This window comes from Prinia subflava, chromosome 2, assembly GCF_021018805.1.
Source record: "Prinia subflava isolate CZ2003 ecotype Zambia chromosome 2, Cam_Psub_1.2, whole genome shotgun sequence".
In the NCBI taxonomy this organism is placed as follows: Eukaryota; Metazoa; Chordata; class Aves; order Passeriformes; family Cisticolidae; genus Prinia; species Prinia subflava.
The window spans coordinates 11,701,302-11,721,918 of NC_086248.1; the positions used below are offsets into that span (position 1 = coordinate 11,701,302).

The window sequence follows — 20,617 nt, forward strand, 5'->3', positions numbered from 1 at the left end:
GCAGAACAGTGTTTCCCACTCCAGTTGTCTTGTCTGTATTTTATTCAAAGCTGTTTTCGCTTTTGCTGACTACAGTTTCCCTGCATGTACTTCCAGACACTGTCACCAAATCCTTTAATATGAGTTGAATCTGTCTTCACTACATATGTGAAATGCATTTTATTCAAAACATTGACAGTGTGTGATATTTTTTCTTAATACCTCTATTCTAAAAAAAAAAAAAATTAATACCTCTATTTCTAAAAAAGCCAACCAAAAAGTTTTGAGAAAATCCAGTGTTCTTAAAATACTTTCCTTTTGTAGCATGGTTTAAAAGAGCATTTGAGGTGATTAGACACATTTTATCATCTGGAAATAGTTTTGTTCTTTAATCATTTATTCCTGAATTATTTTCTGAAATAAGTAACTGACATGCTATGAATGTGTATGTCTGTGTACACTTGGAAGAACTGCTTCAAAAAGTCATTTAAATACATATTTAAATCTGATGAAATTGTTCAAACATGCTTTCTTAGATGAGAGCTAGAATGTATGACTGCAACTGTGCACATACCTTAATCTTCTCATCTAGAGCTTAATTACCTCATTATGAAAAATCTGTTTTAAATTATGAAAAAAAAAAAGGTTAATTGGTTAGTTTAGGTTTAGGAGAAGCCATGTATCCCTTCTTCTATGTCTTTATAATTTGAAAACTTTACTGTCATCCCAGGATGTCAAACCTCTATCCAAACCACCACCTAATTTTTTTCTACCAGACTTTTGAGGGCCTTGGCAGTGCTATGAGGCTTTGCCAAGCCACTGTGAAAGCTTTCAGCTGCTCTGATCTTACAGGTTTAATCAGCTCCATTGTGTCCTTGTTGGCAAGAAAGTGTTCCTGACCCAGGCTGCAGGCTTGGCAGGAAACAGGTGCTCTGGCTGTGAGGAGCCTTGGTAGAGGTGGCGGTGAGAGGGGAAAATACCGAATTTGTTGCCTTGGCAGTGAAGGTTGTTTTTCTTTCCAAAAGCACTTGGCCAAGAACTGAATGAAGTACCCTCTCCCATGGGAGGTGCCAGTTGTTAGGGCATACTGGTCAGGCACACCTACCTGGTGAGGAACAAAACTGTCATCTCCAAATTTGAGGGACTTCCATGCTTGTAAGTGAAAGTTTGAAAGTTTTTCTCATCAAATACAGTCCCCGAGGTTTTTAGTGGCACAAAATCTGAATTGGCTCAAAGGGATGTGACTAAAAAAAGGGCTGTGGTTTTGTGCTTTTGTCTCTGGTAAGGGGCCATCATACAGTGGAAAAGGACACTCTGAGTGAGTGGACATGGCTCAGAATCTGATGGCTGTGGGCTTGCTGGATGTGTGGCTTTCTGTGGCCTGAGCCATCAGTTCAGGCTCATGGGTGAACACAGTCACTACAGCTGGCCAGTCGGGTGTGCTGAGCTGATGTGTTTACTGTATCCATTATTTGCATCAGCATCTTGCTTTTTAGTTTCTGTGGGCTTTTTCATTAGCTGGCTACAAAAAAAGAAAAGAAAAAGGAAAAAAAGTTTGACATCATCTCTTTCCCCTGCTTTCATGCAAATGTCCACACTGTCAGTTGTAATTCTTTTTGACACCTAACATTATTCTTCAGTCCAAACTGGAAAGCAAGTTTTGTAACTCCATGGTCATACTTGAAAAAACTTGCATCCATTGTAAATTTCAGTTAATGTTGTATAGCAAAAGCAGTTCTGTTTGCTCCCCAGTACTCATTTTAGAGTTGGGCAGTTACTCTAGGGTAGAGAATTCTCCACACAGGTGGGAAGGCCTTTCTTTGAGGGATATTGCACTTACTGCACTCAGCCAAATTATTCTTTTTTAAGGTCTACTGAAGGGTTTAAATAAAGGAAAATTATTTCATCCTTCTTAGGATATGCACCATATTGGTGTTTTACACTTGAATTTTGATGGAAGTATTTTTAATCAAGCTGCCACCCCTTGGGTTTGATTATATACCACTTACCTTACCTTAATTCCTTCTTACAGCTCAGCTTGAAAATAATGCTAGGAAAAGTGACTGCCTGACAAGTCTTGAGAGTGGCAAGTCTTGAGAATCTGTGGATTTCAGGATTTCACAGCAAATTCTCTTGAAGTGGATTTTTTCAGTTCAAGAACTGTTTTGTACTTAAGTTGTTGACCTTGCTTAAATTAGTTGCAGATAAATGAATTCTGGATATTTGAGCTCTTCCTGTACCGTCTTAAAGTTGCTCCTTTTTTTGCAGAGAATCTATTGTCAAATCAATACTGCCTTTTTCAGGCAAAGTAGCCATATAATTCCACATGAATTCTTGTAAATAACTTAAAAGTTGATGCAACAATTTATTTTGAATCTAAAAGACTAAAGCTTATAGATTATTTGGAGATGTCCTTACATGACACCTACAGTCTCATCCTCTCCTCAAATACTTTTTATAAGATGTTTCTAACCTTAATGTGAGCAGGTTCTTTTTTTTTTCTTTTAATGTTAGCTAGGTGGATTTCACTTCATCCTAGTTAAATCCCTTTCATCCCTCCAAGAATCTTATTTTCTAGGGTTCCCCCACATCCTCAGAAAGATTAATGAAATTTTCACTTATTATTCATGTACGATTAAAAGGGTTTATTATTAGAACATGTCTGGCAGCAGAGCAACTGCCTGCTTTTCACATAATGGGCTATTAATTAATACCCTTGTTGCACAGGCAGGAAGGCTGGGGATATAATCTGGGTCCAGCCTGCGGGAGGTTGCACTCAATTCCCGAGCTGTGGGGTGCCCTGAGCCACAAACTGCAGCTCAGTCAGAGAGATGCTGTGTGTCCATCCCCTGCCCAGCACAGAGCTGAAGCTGGGCATTGATCTCCCTGGCACAGCACCCTGCCTGGAGCCAGTATTAACAACTTAGGGAGCTTCATTTTATTCTAGCTAGTTTAGAGAGAATGAAATTTAAAAATCCCATGTAACCTGGATAGGGTACTGTTTCTGTCCAATACTGGGGGTTCTTTAATGTGTGGAGTGTAGCAGGTTCTGGTACCCTCTAAAGTACTACTCACTGTAGTTATAATGCCTTTGCTCATTTCTGAGGTTTTCTTTTAATTTTGTCCCAGATTGGCATGAAAAAAAATCATTGTCATGGTGACAAATCTGAAATAGGATTCAACGTTATGCAGTTAAATATGTGTACTGCTCTCTAACTTGCTGGCTGATGGAATTATTTGCCATGCTCAGCAGTGGGTATGACAAGAAAAGCTGAAAGCAGAGCCCGTGAAAGCTCTTGTTTAATTCACTTTCTTTTGCTATGCTGCCAAGGCCAGAAGGGCATGGTATTTTTATGACAAATGTGATTTTACTTTCACTGAAATGGAAGAACTAACCAGCTTCAGTGGGAATCTTCTTAACCACCTAAGGGTGGAATAAAGTTCTCAACTTTTGGTCTGCATTTCATAATCAGGAAGGATGTGTGAGTTCGGAGTGCTTCTTCTAGTACTGTTCTTAGTACTGTTCATAGTATTGTTCTTTCTTCATTAAAATTAATTACTGAGATATTGTTACATTTCATTTGGTATTGGTAAAGGCATCACATCCTTTCTATATTTAGTCTTGTCCTATGAGTACTAATGTTTTACCTACCTAGAAGTTTCTATAGTTTTTTTAATGCACTTGGTGAAGGATGAGGTAGATACCTTACATATTAGGAAGGTTTTCTGAAACAAATGATAAGTATTTTGCTAAGAAAATAATGATGACCCCACTTTCATGCTCCACCATTCACCTGTAATGCATCTACAAATGAACTGTAGTGGGTTTAGGTTTTCTCCTCTTCCTCGTGAAGTCTGAAGTTCCATCCAAAACATGGCATAGACCATGTGTAAATCTGAAAGAGAGCATGTGTTCATGAAATGGATGAATTACCATGTCCTGATTATTTCTGATGGAGCCAGTGGAAGTGTATTTCTCTCCAGAGCTAAATTTTTTAAATTTTGCTGGTAGAATCTGTGTATGGGAGAATCAAGCCTCATTTGACTCTTGCATTAATTTGATACAGGATTCATGTAGTTGTTTGGTTTAGAAACATTTGTCCAAAGGGAGGTGAAAGGATTCACTATTTTGTCTTATCAGATTGCTAATTATGAGTATTCTAAAAACTCAGCCTTGAGATGCAGTGAGTCTGGCTATAATGGTAACTTGTTACTGGGAGGGCTTGCATTCACCATGAGTGAGTCAGTGGAACTGGTTTCACCAATAAATGGGCTCAGGTTCCTGAAGCTGGTGCTGGTTCTCTGGCGGTGTGAGGATAAGAGATGAGCACGGCCAGCCAGTGATTCCACACTGTGATTCAGGAGTGGTATTGTTTAATTCAGAACAGAGAAACAAACTTTCTTTTAGTTGGAATAGCAAGCCAGCTTTAGAAGACAAAATCTGTCATGAAGTCTTGATTCCTTTTAGTTGTTGCTATTATTATTATTCTTGTTAACAGTAAGATGAAGTTGTTTTCAAAGTAAGCCATTACGGTTATTTCAGTTGACCATTTTTGGCAGGATCTGCTTGTAAAATCCCTTTTGAAACATGGCCATGGTCTTATCAGAACATCTGTTTGCATAGCTTCTATTTCATAAATAAATGCATGGGGTTTTTTTAAAAAAAAGCCTGAATCATCCTCCCTACCTTTCTTTTTAAGCTAAACACTTCCAGCATAAATATAAACCGCTTCCGCAAGTGCAAGCTAAGCCTGTTGCTCTGGAGCCTTTGCTGCTCTCTTCCTCTCTCTTCCCTTTCTTTCCCTCTTTCACACACCTACCTGCCTCTTGCTCCTTCTTCCCCAGGTGCTGGGATACTAAAGAAAGCTCATTGAGTTTCAAATATTCCTCCTTCCACTAACTTCCAAAAGATGAATTGGGAAATTTGAAAAAATACTTCCAATAAATGGTGTTACTAAAGGCCTTTTTGAAGTCCCAGAATGTTGGGCAGTCTATAGCATTTGCATCCCCCTTAAGCACTAGTATTTTTAAAGCAAATAAATTCTAAAAATTAACATAGAAGTACCTTGCAACCAACAAGGTTAAACAAGATGCTTCAGGTGACCCACACATGCAAATTTTACATTCATGAACTGCACTAACAAGTTATTTATTCTCTTTTGTGTTAGTATTCACTGAAATGTTATTTTCATTAACTTGTTTAACTGTTAAAATGCCAGTACTGATTATGTGACTCCTACCTTCCCCTGCTCTGTTGTTGTATGGTATGTAACTGTTTCTCAGGATCACTGCTGTCCCCATTAAAGTCAGAAGGGTTTTCTGTTTTGCTTCTTTATCACAAGATGGCAAACCCCTTACGGTGTGTACCTGAGAATTCTTGCAGCTTGAGGAAAGAACCAGTCTGGAACACTGTAAATTTAATGTGACTGATGGGTCAGTTCAACAGCCAGGTCCCAGATGGGATTTTCCTGTGGCAGCAGTTTTTCCCTTCAGTGCTCCTTTTCCCTCGCTTTTTGAAGGATAGTGGAATTCTTTAGTTACATGAAATATTTTGGCTATAAAACTCAGCTAAGTAAGCCCAGTTTATGTTTATTTTTACTTTTTAAATAAGAGAAAGGAAAACATCCAGAATAAAAGGAAAGTCCAGTCAGTATTATATGCCCAGTCTCACGGGACTCATGGTGCCATAGGAATATGGGAAGGGTTTAAGTACGAGTTGCCTTGAAGCTACAGACATGTAAATCTCATCTATTTGTGTCCTGTTCATACTAAGTCCATAGATGACTTGAAACATATAAAGAAATTATCTGAACGTGAAACGTTGTGGAGTGTATGCCTATTTTCCATACACTCCAGAGTGAACCAATTCATTTGTTTTTCATGGAGACTGGGTAAACAAATCCCATACTGATGCATGAGTATGATGCATTCTGTCAGTTTTCTTAAGGACAGTGAGATAACTGAATAGAAAAAATATTTTTAATATTTTTTGTCTAGTAGTGTAGAGATCAATGCAGTAGCTTATCCTAATTTATAAGTTTTAAACTGAACTTAGGTCATTGGTTTTAATTCAGACAAGTAGTATTTAGGTTCTAAGATTCATCTTCAAGGTAACTTTATTCTTTCATAAAAAATAGCATTCTATCTTTACAAGCTAATACAAATCTGAGGGGAAAAAATAGTTGTGTCTCTGTAGAAATCTGCAGGGACAGTATCATTGTTCCTTCACATATGGACTGTAATCCCATATGTAGGTCATCCAGTCTTTGGTTAGTGCCTGTCATCTTTATGTTTTAAAGCAAAAGAAGACAGAAGATCTCTACCTTGTCTAATGTGTCAGTGTTCTGGGGATAACATCCTTCCCTGGTGTTACACTGCTGTGTAAATCCCATAGGAGGAGATATGAATAGGAAAATTGATCTACTTTCAAATATCACTTCTCTCAACAATAAAGGTCTACAAGTCACTTACATCCTGAAAACTGATTACTGATAGAGCTGGATTTATTTTAGTGGCAAGAATGATCCCTGGCATATATGAGAAAAAATTATTTTTAATAGTACTGTATCTGTTCCACAAAAGGAGAAATAAATTACCCTGGTTAAGGAAGCCTGGAGGAAAGTCAAAGTGGAATATCCCACTGCTCCATCCATTGAAAGGGCTGATTTTATCCCCAAGCTGCAAGAAAAGTGAGCAATTCTTTGTAATTGAGCCATGGAGCTCATGAAAGAGAGGGACTGATGCATTATCCTATTTTCTAATAACATTGCTTTATGATACTGCTGCTCTTTAAAATGCTGCGTTTTGAGAAGAGGCATTATGAGCCAGAGCATACAAAAACTGTTCTGTTTCTCCTTCCTTGCTATAAAAAGCAGAAGCTTGGATGTAGCAGAATGGCAGTATAATTGTATATTTGGAAAAAAAAATACATCAGAATGGAGTTACACATAGCCAAGCTGGATGTGGTATTGTTAAGTAGAACTGAGTAATCTTGCCATTTGTACTGCAGCTTCCTTTTGACTTTGTGCATTTTGCTTTTCTCTTCTTAGATGCACAGCCCACGGATGGAGAAAGGGAGGTCTGGAACCAGATCAGTGCAGTTTTACAGGACTCAGAAAGCATGCTTGCAGACCTTCAGGCTTACAAAGGAGCTGGACAAGAAATTAGAGATGTATGTCTGTTAATGACAGTTGTTTAACAGCAAAATCAGGCATAACTCAATGTGCACATTCTGTGAACTCAAGTGAAAATATCCTTAAAATTATATTTCTAAAATACATAACAGATTATGCATAACATTCAGTATAAATTTCTAATTTAAAATCATAAAATGATGGCTGTTGGAACTTCTTTCAGGTTTTCTGTTAGTAATTGGTTATTATTTTTCACCTAAAGAAGCACCATTTCATATACCTTATTTCATGTATCTCATTGCAGAAGTCAAATTTGAGGACAAAGAAGAAGTAAAACTCAGGTGTCAGAAATAACATGATACAGATAGTTGTTGTTTTGTGTAAGTGGAATAATGAACCAGAGTAAATTATAATTTTGCATCCATTTAGAGCATCTTATTCTGTGAAACTGGTCCTGAAGTAAACTTTTGAACTGTAACTTTGAATTTTTCTCAGGTGACCAAAACTTCTCCTGCATCAGATTTGCAGATACTCTTAGTATGAGCACTGGGTTACTTAAAAACCTCTACATGTTGAAGATTTCAAAAGCATTAAAACCTGAAAGAAAGGCTACTTTTGCAACCAGTAGTCACACAAAAGGTTATACCTGGTGCTTTTACAATAGTTTTGCTCCCAAAAGAATATGCTAGAACATATTTCTATATGTCAGTGGTTCACCATAATGAATAATTTTAAATTAGTTACAGGGGGAGAGGGAAGGTGTAAAACACAGTATTTTTTGGAACCCTGTGCAATATGATTTCTCAGAATTCTTCTATGTTTTACAATACTTTTTAAAATAATTTAGAAAAATTTCAAATAACTTCCTGCTTGTTATTCATTTATCACGTCTTTACAGTAATATTTTCATTTCAGGCAATACAAAATCCCAATGATATCCAGCTGCAAGAAAAAGCATGGAATTCAGTCTGTCCCTTGGTTGTAAGGCTAAAGCGCTTTTATGAGTTTTCACTCAGATTAGGTGAGCCCTGTTTTTTAATATATCCTTTTAGAAAGTTTTTTTTATATATAATGAAAGAGGAAGTTTTGGTTTTTTAATTTTACTTTATCTTTCAGCAAACTTTTAAGGAGTTTTAGAGTTAATATTATTTCTGTTTGATATCAACATTAGCAGATATTTTAATAAATGCAATTTTTTTTCAAGACATCTCTTTAATCCTGGTTTCATAGTTTGTTAATTTGTCTGTATTACCTAAATAGTATACAAGCAAAAAACATGATAGAACTACAAAGTTTTTCTCTGTTTCCTGCCACGTTTCTACACTTCACTGGTCCATGTTGGACTAATGCTTCTTTTTTTTTTTTTTTTTTTTTTTTTTTGTATCCTTTGGAGTTTTAAAAGGAATGTAAGACAATAATATTTTGAGACTTTTTAAAAGCAGGGATAATGGGGAAAGTGTATCAATAAACTCTGCCACAGAGTGAAAATCCAAAGTTGGATGTGTTGTACACTGACTTTGTCATCCCAACAAACACAAAAGGTGATGTAATTACTCTTTGAATTAGGACTCTTGAATGCAAATATATGTATGAAGTGAGAGGGCTCCTAGTGCAAGGGGATTCTTCTACAACATCCTCTATGTCTTTCACTTTCTGAGTTATGCTAGTAATTACAGGCACAGAAACTGATCTATATTGCTATCTCTGTTACTAGAAGTGCCTAAGAGTACACTTTTAGTGGCAAAGATGCCAGAATAATCTCTATACTGAGCTGATGGCTAATTGAGGAAGATGAAAGTGTTGAATATCTGAGAGCAAGAAAAATGCTTTCTCTAGAATTTTTGATAAAGATCCCAGATAAAGAGCGATAAAAATGGAAAAGGGTTCAATGATACGAAATGGAGTGAAAATGGCAGAGCCTGAAGAGGCAGGTGTCTTTAATTAATGCTTCTCACTTCAGAATAGCAAGAAAAAACACTTCTGTTAGGGCTTAGAATGTTTGGAGGGTTTCTTCCCTTCAAATGCAGTATGTTTAGATATGTAGTTAAAACTTTTTGTGGACTGACTACAGTTTGTACTTCTGTTTTTTATTCAGAGAAGGCCCTGCAGAGTTTACTGGAATCCTTGACATGCCCTCCCTACACTCCAACTCAGCACCTGGAACGGGAACAGGCTCTAGCGAAAGAGTTTGCAGAAATTTTACATTTTACTCTTCGTTTTGATGAACTTAAGGTTAGTAAAGTCTTTCAATGCATGTTGATTTTTGCCATGTATTTTGAACCAAAACTGATTCTTTCCTGTTTGTTTTCCTGGAAGATGAGAAACCCAGCAATTCAGAATGACTTCAGTTATTACAGGCGGACAATAAGTCGCAACAGAATAAACAACATGCATGTAAGTAAATAAACTCTGATGTGCTGCACGCAGTGAGGTATTTATTTATCAGGATGCATTTATGCCAATTGTGATAAAGTTTTTGCTTTTGATTCAGTAGCTGTTATGTTCTCTCCTTCACACCAATAGTTAATCAGCAGTCTGGATGAAGTGCTTAGAGAGGACTATTCAAGCAACAACCTGCTTGCTGACATGATCATGTATTGCATCTTATTCTTACTGCTGGCAAGATTTTAAAGAGCTTTACTGACTATGTTTCCTCCTGTTTCCATCAGCTAGACATTGAGAATGAAGTGAACAATGAAATGGCCAATAGGATGTCCCTGTTCTATGCAGAGGCCACACCAATGCTGAAAACCCTCAGTAACGCAACAACACACTTTGTATCAGAAGTATGTAAAGGGGGAGAATGGTCTAACAGACATTCTTGATTTTAATTTTACAAGATACTTTACTGAACACCGCCTTTTTCTTACCATTCCAGAACAAAACGTTACCAATTGAAAATACAACAGACTGTCTAAGTACTATGGCCAGTGTATGTAAAGTCATGTTGGAAACACCGTAAGTTTTATCTTAACTCTTGGGGGGCTTGTATGACAGAACTTATATTTTAATTAGCCACCTGGGTTAATGTGGTTTTTTCCAAGTGAATTCCTGTATTTTGGCTTAAGTTGTTACTCTTTCTGTATACAAAGCATGACCTGGTATTAGAAAGCCTTGTCTCCTATTCTAACCACCCTATGATATGGGTGAATGAATGAATCAGTATTGAGTTCTGTTGGGGAGAGTGTACATGGCCAGTCTGCATTTCAACAAAAGGTTAAAATATGAGTGTAATAATCTTACACACTCACAGCTTCAGTGCCTGTGTCTTGTCTAACCAGAGCCAAAGACTGACTGCTGTCTCCTGTTTGCCTGTGCAGCTCTATTATTAGTACAGAGAGGGCGAGATTCTGGCTTTTCCAAGCAGTACTTTAGGAAATACAGAGAGACTATTTCAAAGATCATTTAAGTAGATCTTTTTTTGGATGCAGCCATCTTATTCTAGATATGAAAAAAATCAGCTGTATGAATTTCCATACATTCATATGTATTCAGCTGTACAATTGTGTTTGTATCTGCTAGTGTAGATAATAATAGCCAATAGGGTTCTTTATTAATATTTTCATATGTATTTAGTGGAGTATATTTTAGGTTAGATGTCTCTTTGACTGGAAAACATACAAGATAAAGTCAAGGTAGTCTTTCTGCCTATGAGTCTTTTGTTCATGGAGCCATGTGAAGGGCAGAATTCCTGAGGTTTGAGTTTGTTCATGAAAATTCTGGAGGGGTGGAACTCATATCACAATCCTGAGACACCACTGAAGTAGTAATTGAAAAGTAGCCTTATTAGTCAGCTCTTTTTTTGGCAAAAGTGGAGAAAAGTGGTTTGGAGTCATCTAGAAGATTACCTGATATTTAATTCTAATTGTGGGATAATCAAGCATTTTCACATCAAAATTTCTGTAGCCTTTAAATCTGTTCATGTTATGATGCTGTGGAAGAATAAAGGTTGAATTTATTGTAGGCTGAGAGGTTACACAGAGACAGAAGGCACAATGACTATTACAATCCACCTTGGTGAAGCCCTGGACTTCCCAGCTGCTGAACTTAAATCCCACTTTACTATTCCAAAGTAGGAATTTAAGCAAAAATAGTAGCTTTCCTTTGAGGTCCCAGCACGTGGTGTTTCTGAGATTAAACTGAAGTATGATCAGTCTCCATCATATTTCATGAAGTTTTCTATGAAGCCATCATCACATACATTTTGAGGATCTCGACTGTGCATGTGTGACAAGAGGTTTACATATATCTGCTCTTTAACCATTCTTCTAAATTCTTCTGGCAGAGGCTTACGGAATTCACAGATATTTAAAGTCTTACTTTTAATATGCATCTGCAACCTTAAAATACACTTTTGGTTCAGATTTCATGCACTCACAGTCTAGTTTTTAAAATTGTCTGGTAAAAGGTCTAAAATGTTTGTTTCTTTTGTTCTGTTTTACAGAGAGTACAGGAGTAGGTTCACCAGTGAAGAGACCCTTATGTTCTGCATGCGAGTAATGGTGGGAGTTATTATTCTGTACGATCACGTTCATCCTGTGGGAGCTTTCTCAAAGACTTCAAAGATTGATGTAAGAAAGGCCTTTAATACTCTGTAGGTTTGAGAATACTAGTCTGCAGCTCTTTTTCAGCACAAGCTTATGTCTTGGTATAAATAATTTTAATTACTTTTGAATGGCAAAATTTAGAATTTGTCTTCACCTGTGCACTTTAATACATCAGTTTGTTTGAAAATAAGCTTTTTTTCTTTTTATTTTCTTCCAGATGCAGATAATAATTTTTCTTTGTTAGCTCTGCTTTCTTGACAACTGTATAGTTAGGCTAAAATAATTTAGTACTACACCTAGCCTGGAATATGTTCCGTGGTCATAATTTTTTTTAAATCATGTAATTTGTTGATGCTGAAAAGCTCATTTTTCACAGTAGTTCTTTTGTAAATAAGCAGATATGCAATGTTGTCTTTGCTTTATCTGAGATCTGAAGCAGCAGAACTGAAATGTTACTGTTATAATGTTGGTAATGATCCCTCAGTTTTATCTTTAGCATGGCCAGTCGCAGAGAAATCAATTTTATTTTTCCATTTGAGAAATTGCAAGCACACATGGAAAGAGTACTCCTGTTTTTTCTACATATTTTCACAAACCTAAATCTCATGCACCACTTCTTTCAGCAGAAATAAGCTGGTATTAATGAAAAAGATGCCAAGTGTTTCCCTTTACAAGAGAGCCTGCTTCAAAAGAAAAGAAAAAAACATATATTATTGCCCTCCATGACACTGGGTCTTCATCAGCATTTTGCATCTGTGGATACCAATTTTGCCACATCTCCTCTTTGACTCTCTGTAGAGGGAAAGATTTGTCACAGTGAGGTGAATAGATTTTCTCAAGGTCAAGAAGCAGATAGAGCCTGGGACTTGAATGCAGATTTTTTTAACTGCTAGTTCAATCTCTTGCCTGCAAAGGGAACACAAATGAATTTCTGATAGGACCAAACATACATTGTGTGTACTTTATTTCTCATATTTGTCCTAAAGCCCTGTAATCTTACAGGAAGAGTTAGCTAGGTGTAAATGGGAGGCAGAAGCTGTATGACTCAGTTTTAAAAAAATGAATATATGGTCCCAAATCTTGGTTTGCGTAATTAGTTTAGTGGGTTTTCTGTAATTAAAAAAAATTTCCTAATGTTTGAGATTATGAGTTTGTTTAACTGTGATAAACAATTATTTTCTCCAAACTATTCACTTCAGCCATTCAAGCTACTTCAAGAGAATTTCAGGGACAGTGGAGTACATTACCCTCTCCTTATTCCTTCAAGGCTGGAGGCTGTATTTCAAGCTATTAATTACAGTCTCCTAACTTAGACATCTGTCTTGGTTTGAAAGACAGGTGTCTGCCAAGGAAGGCGGGAACCTCCCTTGGAATGGAGAACATGACCCTCTGAATTATTGCGAGTTTGAAATCAAGGGGCTTTCAAGCAAAGATATGGGAAAAAGAATAACAGTTCTTTACTAGTATGTGTAGACAAACTAACAGCACCAATGGCAGCAACAAGTAACAAAAGGAAAAAAAGAGAAGAACCAGAGAACTCAATGGTCTTTTCCCTCTTTTTAAGCCCTTCCCCTGGCGCGGTTCCGGGCGGGGCCCGGGGAGCGGGCGGTGATGGCGGCGGGCCCGGGCGGGACGGGATGGAGGAGAGGGTTCACTTTACAAACCCCTGTGTGCACAAACCCATGCTGGGGCCCTGCGGGGCTCTCGGGAGCAGCGAGCTGGAATGGCTGGAGTGAGCAAAAACCCCGGGCTGGTGGAGGAGTTGTATCTGAAACTCCGCAGGTGTAGCGGGAACCCTGGGGCGTCCGGACAGGCAGGGGGTGCGGGGCTGGAGTGCAGCAGAGAAACCGGGGCGGTGCAAGAGCAGCGGCGGGGCTGGGCAGGCTCCAGGCGGACTGGGGATCCCGGGCTGCACCCTGAGGCACCTAAGGGTCCTCTCTTTGGTGAGGCATTGTGTTAACATTATTAACATTTTGTGTTAATAAGGTCCCAGTGCAGCGGCCGCTCTTGGAGCAGGGCTGCGCTCACGGTAGGAGAAAGGCAGCAGGACATGGAGCCCTGCAATGGTGACAAAATCTCCCCACAGCGACTGCGGCCTGCTTGTATGCAAACATAAAAATAAAGTTGAAACTTCTCTTTTTAGAGTTATTAATAGCAATGACATGGAACTCTCAAAATCTCTTTTTTTCAGCTTATATGAGATGGTTTTGATTTTTGTATTTTTTACTTGGAATTGGAGAAACAGTGTGCAAGTTAAAATATAGACACTTGATACATAATTTACTCTCTACAAATGCTTATTAAAGTCAACATTTTCTCCAGTTTTTAGCTTTGGGATAATTTTTAATAAATTGTAATGCTTTTATTATGTCATATAAAGCTGCACTAACACTCATTAAGAAAAGAAACCTGCCTGTATATGGTGAAATTTTTCCTTGTCTTCAGCTAGTGCAATTCCTATATTATTGTTCAATAGTGGCATGCTTCTGTTCCCAGATGAAGGGATGCATAAAAGTTTTAAAGGAACAACCACCTGACTCTGTGGAAGGACTTCTGAATGCTCTCAGGTATGTGTGATTCAGCCTTAGAAAATTCCTGGTTTTCTCACAATCTCTTTATATTTAAGATTCTTCACTTTAGAAGACTGATTTAATAAGATTATCCTCTCAGGTTTGCCTTCATCACCGGGGGTTTTTTTAATATTTATTTATTCCCATTTCATTTCACTTGAATAAACAATAACTATTAATTATATAAACAGTATATCCTAGCTAATATTTGCTATATAAAATACCCCAGCATCTAGAACATTTTAGAAATGAAGTGTTAGATTTCTATTGCTCAAACCGTAAGCACTTCCCTTGTTACTTTCCATCTTTATAGGACCTTATTTTTTATTTTTCTTTTAATCTTACTAAATTGTACTGCTTCAAGAAAACAGCACCCTAAATCCCAATCCTGTTTATGGTACTGCCTTGGAAAGGAAGACACACAGAGGTCTGACACTTCTCTGAAGCTGAGAAGGGAGTCAGTACCAAATTGTTCAGAGCTGAGTTCTTCGGTTGTTGAATGCTTGGATAGAGGGAGAACTGCACCTTCATATTTGCTTATTATGCCTTTTGAATTTCAGTTGATGTGGAGTTAAATCCTACTAGTATCAAGAGGGTTTCAAGCTTGTGTTATAATCAGTCTCCCTATTAGCATAAACAGTGGAGAATGCTTGGGTTTAAATGGAAAAAATACCCAAAAGCTCTTCAGTTAAGAAAACTACTTAAAGTAATAGATTATGCCAAAATTCAGTCCAGACTCCTAAGTGATTTTAGTATTTACCATATTTTTTATGTCTTTTCATTACTTTGCTTCTTTTGAGGCTTTTAACTGGAAAAAAATGAGAGATTTTGACCCAAGATTATGACAATGTCACAGACAGATACCAAAGAGGATTTAGCCATCGTTCTCACTTTTTAGCAGAGAATAATTTACTGCATAGGGTATTTGGAAGATAAAGAGCACCAAATTCTTAACAGTTAAATTCCAGTGATCAGTAAAGGAACACGTAAATTCCTCCTTTGTGTAACTGAACTGTGCTGATTTCAAAAACAGGCTCAAGTGTTCAGACTTTGCCTATCCCTGTTCATTTTATAAATTATTTTTTTAACTTGTAATTTCTAGGTTCACTACAAAACACCTGAATGATGAATCTACGTCAAAACAAATTCGAGCTATGCTGCAGTAGTGTCCAGAGACAAGTAGATGTTTGTATGGATCACAGAAGATGTGTATGTTTACATAATTTAATACAGTTTGATGTTAATACTTGTGTGTATTTACATAACCATTTTCTTCACATTGCTAAAGTATATGAATCTCTTCATAACTTGACTGACTTTATATAGTGCAACCTAAGTTTTTATTCTAGCCTCTCTTTTGACTTTTAAAATACTTTTTTTACATAGATATTCAGTTATGACAGTTTATCTGTGCATTTTAATCCTTAAACACCTTCTCTATCAGAGAAGTAAGTAGTAGTGAAGACAAAATGGAAATCAAACTGAAATGTCAAAAGGTACCACAGAAAAGGAACTTTAGAGATGATAATATAAGAGAAAGCAAAATTAATTTGGTATGTTTCAAAGACCATGTGCCCAGTTTTTTGGTCAGTTTTAGGATCTTGTCAAACTAGTATGAATAGGAGAATACCTGAATGTTCATCACTCTCATAAAATGCATTGTCTTTCCTGTAATAAGTGGAGATCACCTAATTTTAAGGATTATGTGCTCTCTGGCATCCAAAAATGTATTTCAAACAGATAATTTTACCTTTTAATTAAGTATAACCTGTACCTTTCAACAACTGAGGAAATTAATATCCTTTTTCAGATGCAGTATAAATAAACAGAGAATATGCTTAAAGATCATTGATAGATTTTGAAAACTCTGAGTAGTTTTATTAGATTTAGAAAGGAGAGGGAAAATACTAACGCCTTGTCTTAACTGGAAAAGGTTTGTCAATGTAAATATATCACAGTGAATATTTACTATCAGACAGCTCTAGCCAATAAGTAATTTTTTGGCTGATCTAAACCAGTACACTCTTCTGTAGCAAGCTTCCTTGGTGTCAAATCAGCCACGTCAGATTAGGGGTGGTTTAAATTTAAGAGCTGATCTGTTCTTAGGAGCTCCATTAGGTTCCTCATAGTGTTATTCATTTGATGATTCAGAGTCAACACAGAAGTATTTATCAGCTGACCGCTCTTCACTGGCTTTTGAGATGTGATTGATACTTCAAGAAGTTAATTTCCTTGCTGAGTTGTTTGTTCTTACTTTCTGGTAAATTTTCCAATTAATGGAATAGAAATACTTTGCCAAAAGCAGCAAAGTGCTCATGCTCTGTTAAGTGTGTCTACTGGGTGGTCTGCAGTTGCTGTACATATTCTTGCAGAGGTCACGTTCTGAAATGTGTTTGATTTTGTGTACTTTGCTTGCGTGTATGTGTGGAAACTCCAGTGCTTGTGCACAGATTCAGATTTGTATTTGCTTATTCCCATATAGATAAATCAGGGTTTGTGTGCTTCCACTGGAATTTTCATGCACATCTCTTCTAAAAACATTACCTTAAGACTTTGAAGATGCATTTGGTCTGCTGGAACTCGGCTGCACTGTGACAAACTGTGTCATTGAACTCAGTCCTTAAACAGTACTAATGCCACAAGTTCTCTGGAGTAGGGATTGACTTGAGAGCTTATTTCTGAGCAGAGCAATCCCTGTGAGGTTTCTCAGACCTGATCAGAACCCACAGGTGCCAATGTCCTGACAGCAGACAGCACCACAACTCCAGCACTCACGTCACCCCTCTGCAGGTGCAGCAGCCAGTTGCTATGTTATTGTCAGGGAGAGAGTTAGAACTCACGTTAGATCTTTTTCTGAAAGCAATGACCACTTTTTTCACAATAGTAAATCCACTGTTTACAGGCTCCATTTTTAATGGGGGGACATTTAAAAATGTATGTTAGGAAAAATCCTGCTTTGTTCATAGTTACTTCCAGTTAGGTAAATTAGGTGGATGACAGGCCATTCTGTTGAGCTTTGGTAACTGAAGTTAATATATGCTTACCTGCAATTTTTTGTCAAAAAATGAAGTCTTATCTTTAAGTGGCCCAGAGAAAAACTTTGTCACTTCTATAATAAAAATGTAAACCTTAAAGCATTCTGTGAGTTGTCATGTGCTGTTTGCTGAAGTCATGGGATTTCTTTGCGTGCTTTGATGTTTTTGTACAGAAGTTTGTTTGAAATAATAAAAAATTTGGTACAGTAAGCTTTGGGACTCCCTATATTTAGTGGCCACATAAACAGGTTGAGAAATACCTCATTTAAAGTTTTGGATCATATATTAGGCTCGCCTTTATGTGTCCAGTTTGTAGTTTATTTTAAAAGCGCTTGCTTCACTTGTATGCTACAATAGTATAACCTCACATCACTTTAAAAATCTTAGGTTTTTCTGACATATCTAAGCACTTGTTTGTCATCATGACCAAGGGAAATTGTTGCTACTGCTGAGGACATGAATCCTTTCTCTGACTTTTAAATCTTCACATCAGTCATCCAGACCTATGGGGACCATCTCAGGTTGTGTTTATAATCAATAAGGTCACCAGAGGATTATTCGTTTAATTGTAATATAAATTCATATTAATAGCTTTTGGAAGAAGAGCTGTATAGATTAATGGTCAAAGTTATTGATCTCCATTTTGTCAGTGCTTCTTATTTTGTCTCATTGTTATGTAAGAGTACATGTTTAAGGTATGATAAATATTTTAGCCTCGTAATGGCAGCACTTCAGAATGCTCATAAATGAATGTGAATAGTTTGATTCAGAAGAACACTAAAAATTTTGCTAGTTTTTTAGTGGAAGGAAGTCCTATTTGGGGGTTCTGTGAATTTGAAAGACTAAGATTTGTCACTTTGAACAATAGAATGTGTTTGAAACATAATTTATGACTTCTAAGCTTTCTGCTTCTCTTAAGTGGCTGTCATGAAAGATAGCTTCTGAGATTGCATTTACTGGTCTCTGGTAGACCATATCACTCAGATGAATTATGTTTTCCATGTCTGCTAAAATTTACAAACCAACAAGACCTCCTCTCTATGTTGCTCTCTCTGTTGTATTTCAGCTAAATCTGAACTGGAAGTAAGACACAAATGTATGAAATTGCTTGCATTCTCACATTTATTCTGAATTAAACAATGCAGGACATAAATTCTTCATATGAAATTATCTGTCCTCCCCCTGCCCCATTTATTTCTTGAGCAGTTTGGTGTAATCAATATATTCCTCTGACAATACAGTGCCAGCTCAGTAGATTCCCTTTTGGGAAATGGTGCATCACTTTTTCATGCCACATCTGAACCAAAGCAGTACAGATGTCCAATTCTTAGTGTGTCAAGGTCCCTCTGAATGGCAGCACAACCATCTGGTGTATCAGCAGCTCCTCCCAGATTTGTAACAGCTGCAAAATTCCTGAGGGTACATTCTGCTCCACCCTCCGGGTCATTTATGAAGGTGTTGAATAGTATTGATCCCAGTACCAGCCACTGGGGAGCACCACTAGTGACTGTCCTCAAGATGCATTTTGTGCTGCTGATGACATCCCCTTTGAGCTGAGAGTGCAGCCCCCTGCCAGTTTATCTCATCAGAGTTCCTCAGTTTGCCTATGAGGAGTTACAGTGCCAGAAGCCTTGCTAAAGTCAAGATGAGCAAGACTTTGGTCAGCTCACTCCACATTTATGGTCCATCCCGTCAGGTCCCACTGGTTGTGTTGGTCCAGCTTGTTTAAGCTTTCCCACGCTGATCCCTGATCTGGCCAAAGTTAAGTCTTTCTTGCTCCAGACTTTCTGGTTTCATAGGCCTGGGATTCCTGAAGGCATATCCTACCATTAAAAGACTGAGGCAAAGTGGACACTGAGTTCTTTGTTTTCTGTATTCTTTGTCACAAGTCCCATAGCCCATTTAGCAGCAGGCAGACGTTTTCTGTAGCTTTCCTGTTGCTAATATACCTGTAGAATCCCTTTTTTATTGACTTCCATGTCCTTCACCAGCTTTCCCTTCAGAAGGGCCTTGGCTTTCCAAGTTCAGCCATGCCACCTTTGCTTGGATTCATGCTTGTCAGGAAGGGCCTTTCTTGAGCTTGGAGAAGGTAGTCCTTGAAAGTAAGCCAGCTCTCCTGGACAAATCTCTCTGGGGCTGTATTCCATGCAATGCTTCCCACCAGATCCCTGAACAAGCTAAATTAAAATTCCCAAGTCTTTTTTGTAAATCATTTGTGGCTGTGTAGTGAGAAATATGCTTTTAATGTTTTTGGACTGTTAGAGTTCTGTGAACATCAAAAGTAAAGAAATACAAAACTTTGCATATCCAGAATTTGCTTGTAGTTGCAAATAGTTGGAATAGGTGGGGTTTTGGTTCTTTTTCTTTGAAGTGTAGGACACTAATACTGTTAACTTGCCTCAGATGAATTCTCTTATCTAAAATTACAGAATCTGTCACTTCCTGCTGTGAAGCACATTAGGTAACGCAATGCAAGTGAGCAGGCTGAAGCAGTGACGTGAATTTGAATTGCCAATAAGAGAATAAAATCCAGTTTTGGTAAAAAAGCACATATAGCAAACTAGTATTTTAATTCAGCAGTCTGTAATGCTTCCTGCTACAGACTAATAAATGTGGATTCCTGGCTGCCACATAATCCAGATTCAGCAAACACAGAAATTTTTCATAGGGATTTGAGTCAAATATAACTCAGTGGACTTCAGCAGAGCTGTTCCTGATTGACACAGGTGTAAACAATGCCCTTTGTCTTTCCCAGTGTTGGCCTTTGACCCAGGTTCCTTATTACTGAGCAAATTGAGTCTTCTCCTTGTGAGGATCAATGGTGTAACATGATAATCTTGCAGAGATTTCCTGTGCTGGACTGCTTTGAAAATAAAGTTAAAATGAACAATGAGGTAGGTGTTCTAGAAAATAAGTATATAGTTAAAACACAGGCCAACCAAGCACTATTCCCTAGTTTAAAAGGAAGAAACAACATTATTTTCCAACACATGTTAATTTGGGGTTGAGCTGGAATTAATATAACTCTCTTGTCTTGGATGTTTTGGCTGTTGACAGTTAAATGTGTAGACTTTGGTATTAAGAATTTGATGTATCTCTTGACATTTTAAAATTGCTTCCAGAACTTGAAGGTTTGAACTTTTGTATGTGGCTTGGATTAAAAGTGCTATTACAGTTCATGATAATTCTCATTCTGTGAGTATCCATTTCATGTAAGGTGGATATTGTTTTGTTTTTGTTTGCTTTTTGTTTGGTTTTGGGTTTTGTTTGGGGGATTTTTTTGGTATTGCATACAAGGCTGTGGTTAACTACAGGCACTTTCACTATTAAATTCAGGCTTAAATAACGTGCAG

General features: G+C 37.4%; 1 protein-coding gene across 4 annotated transcripts in view; it reads left to right on the forward strand.

Moving 5' to 3' along the window:
- The window catches only part of CYRIA (CYFIP related Rac1 interactor A), a 54,329-nt gene extending 36,967 nt beyond the window's left edge, over window positions 1-17,362 (forward strand). For 3 of the 4 annotated variants that reach the window (XM_063424633.1, XM_063424648.1, XM_063424639.1), the window contains 9 exons: window positions 7,029-7,150; window positions 8,028-8,133; window positions 9,208-9,344; window positions 9,429-9,506; window positions 9,782-9,898; window positions 9,991-10,070; window positions 11,557-11,683; window positions 14,156-14,226; window positions 15,332-17,362. In XM_063424633.1, the coding sequence (XP_063280703.1) occupies window positions 7,029-7,150; window positions 8,028-8,133; window positions 9,208-9,344; window positions 9,429-9,506; window positions 9,782-9,898; window positions 9,991-10,070; window positions 11,557-11,683; window positions 14,156-14,226; window positions 15,332-15,395 (902 nt within the window). In that variant the 3' untranslated portion in view covers window positions 15,396-17,362. Of the gene's footprint in view, window positions 1-7,028; window positions 7,151-8,027; window positions 8,134-9,207; window positions 9,345-9,428; window positions 9,507-9,781; window positions 9,899-9,990; window positions 10,071-11,556; window positions 11,684-14,135; window positions 14,227-15,331 lie in introns of all 4 variants that reach the window. The other variant, XR_010083801.1, reaches the window with a different exon arrangement.
- Window positions 17,363-20,617: the final 3,255 nt, after the last annotated feature.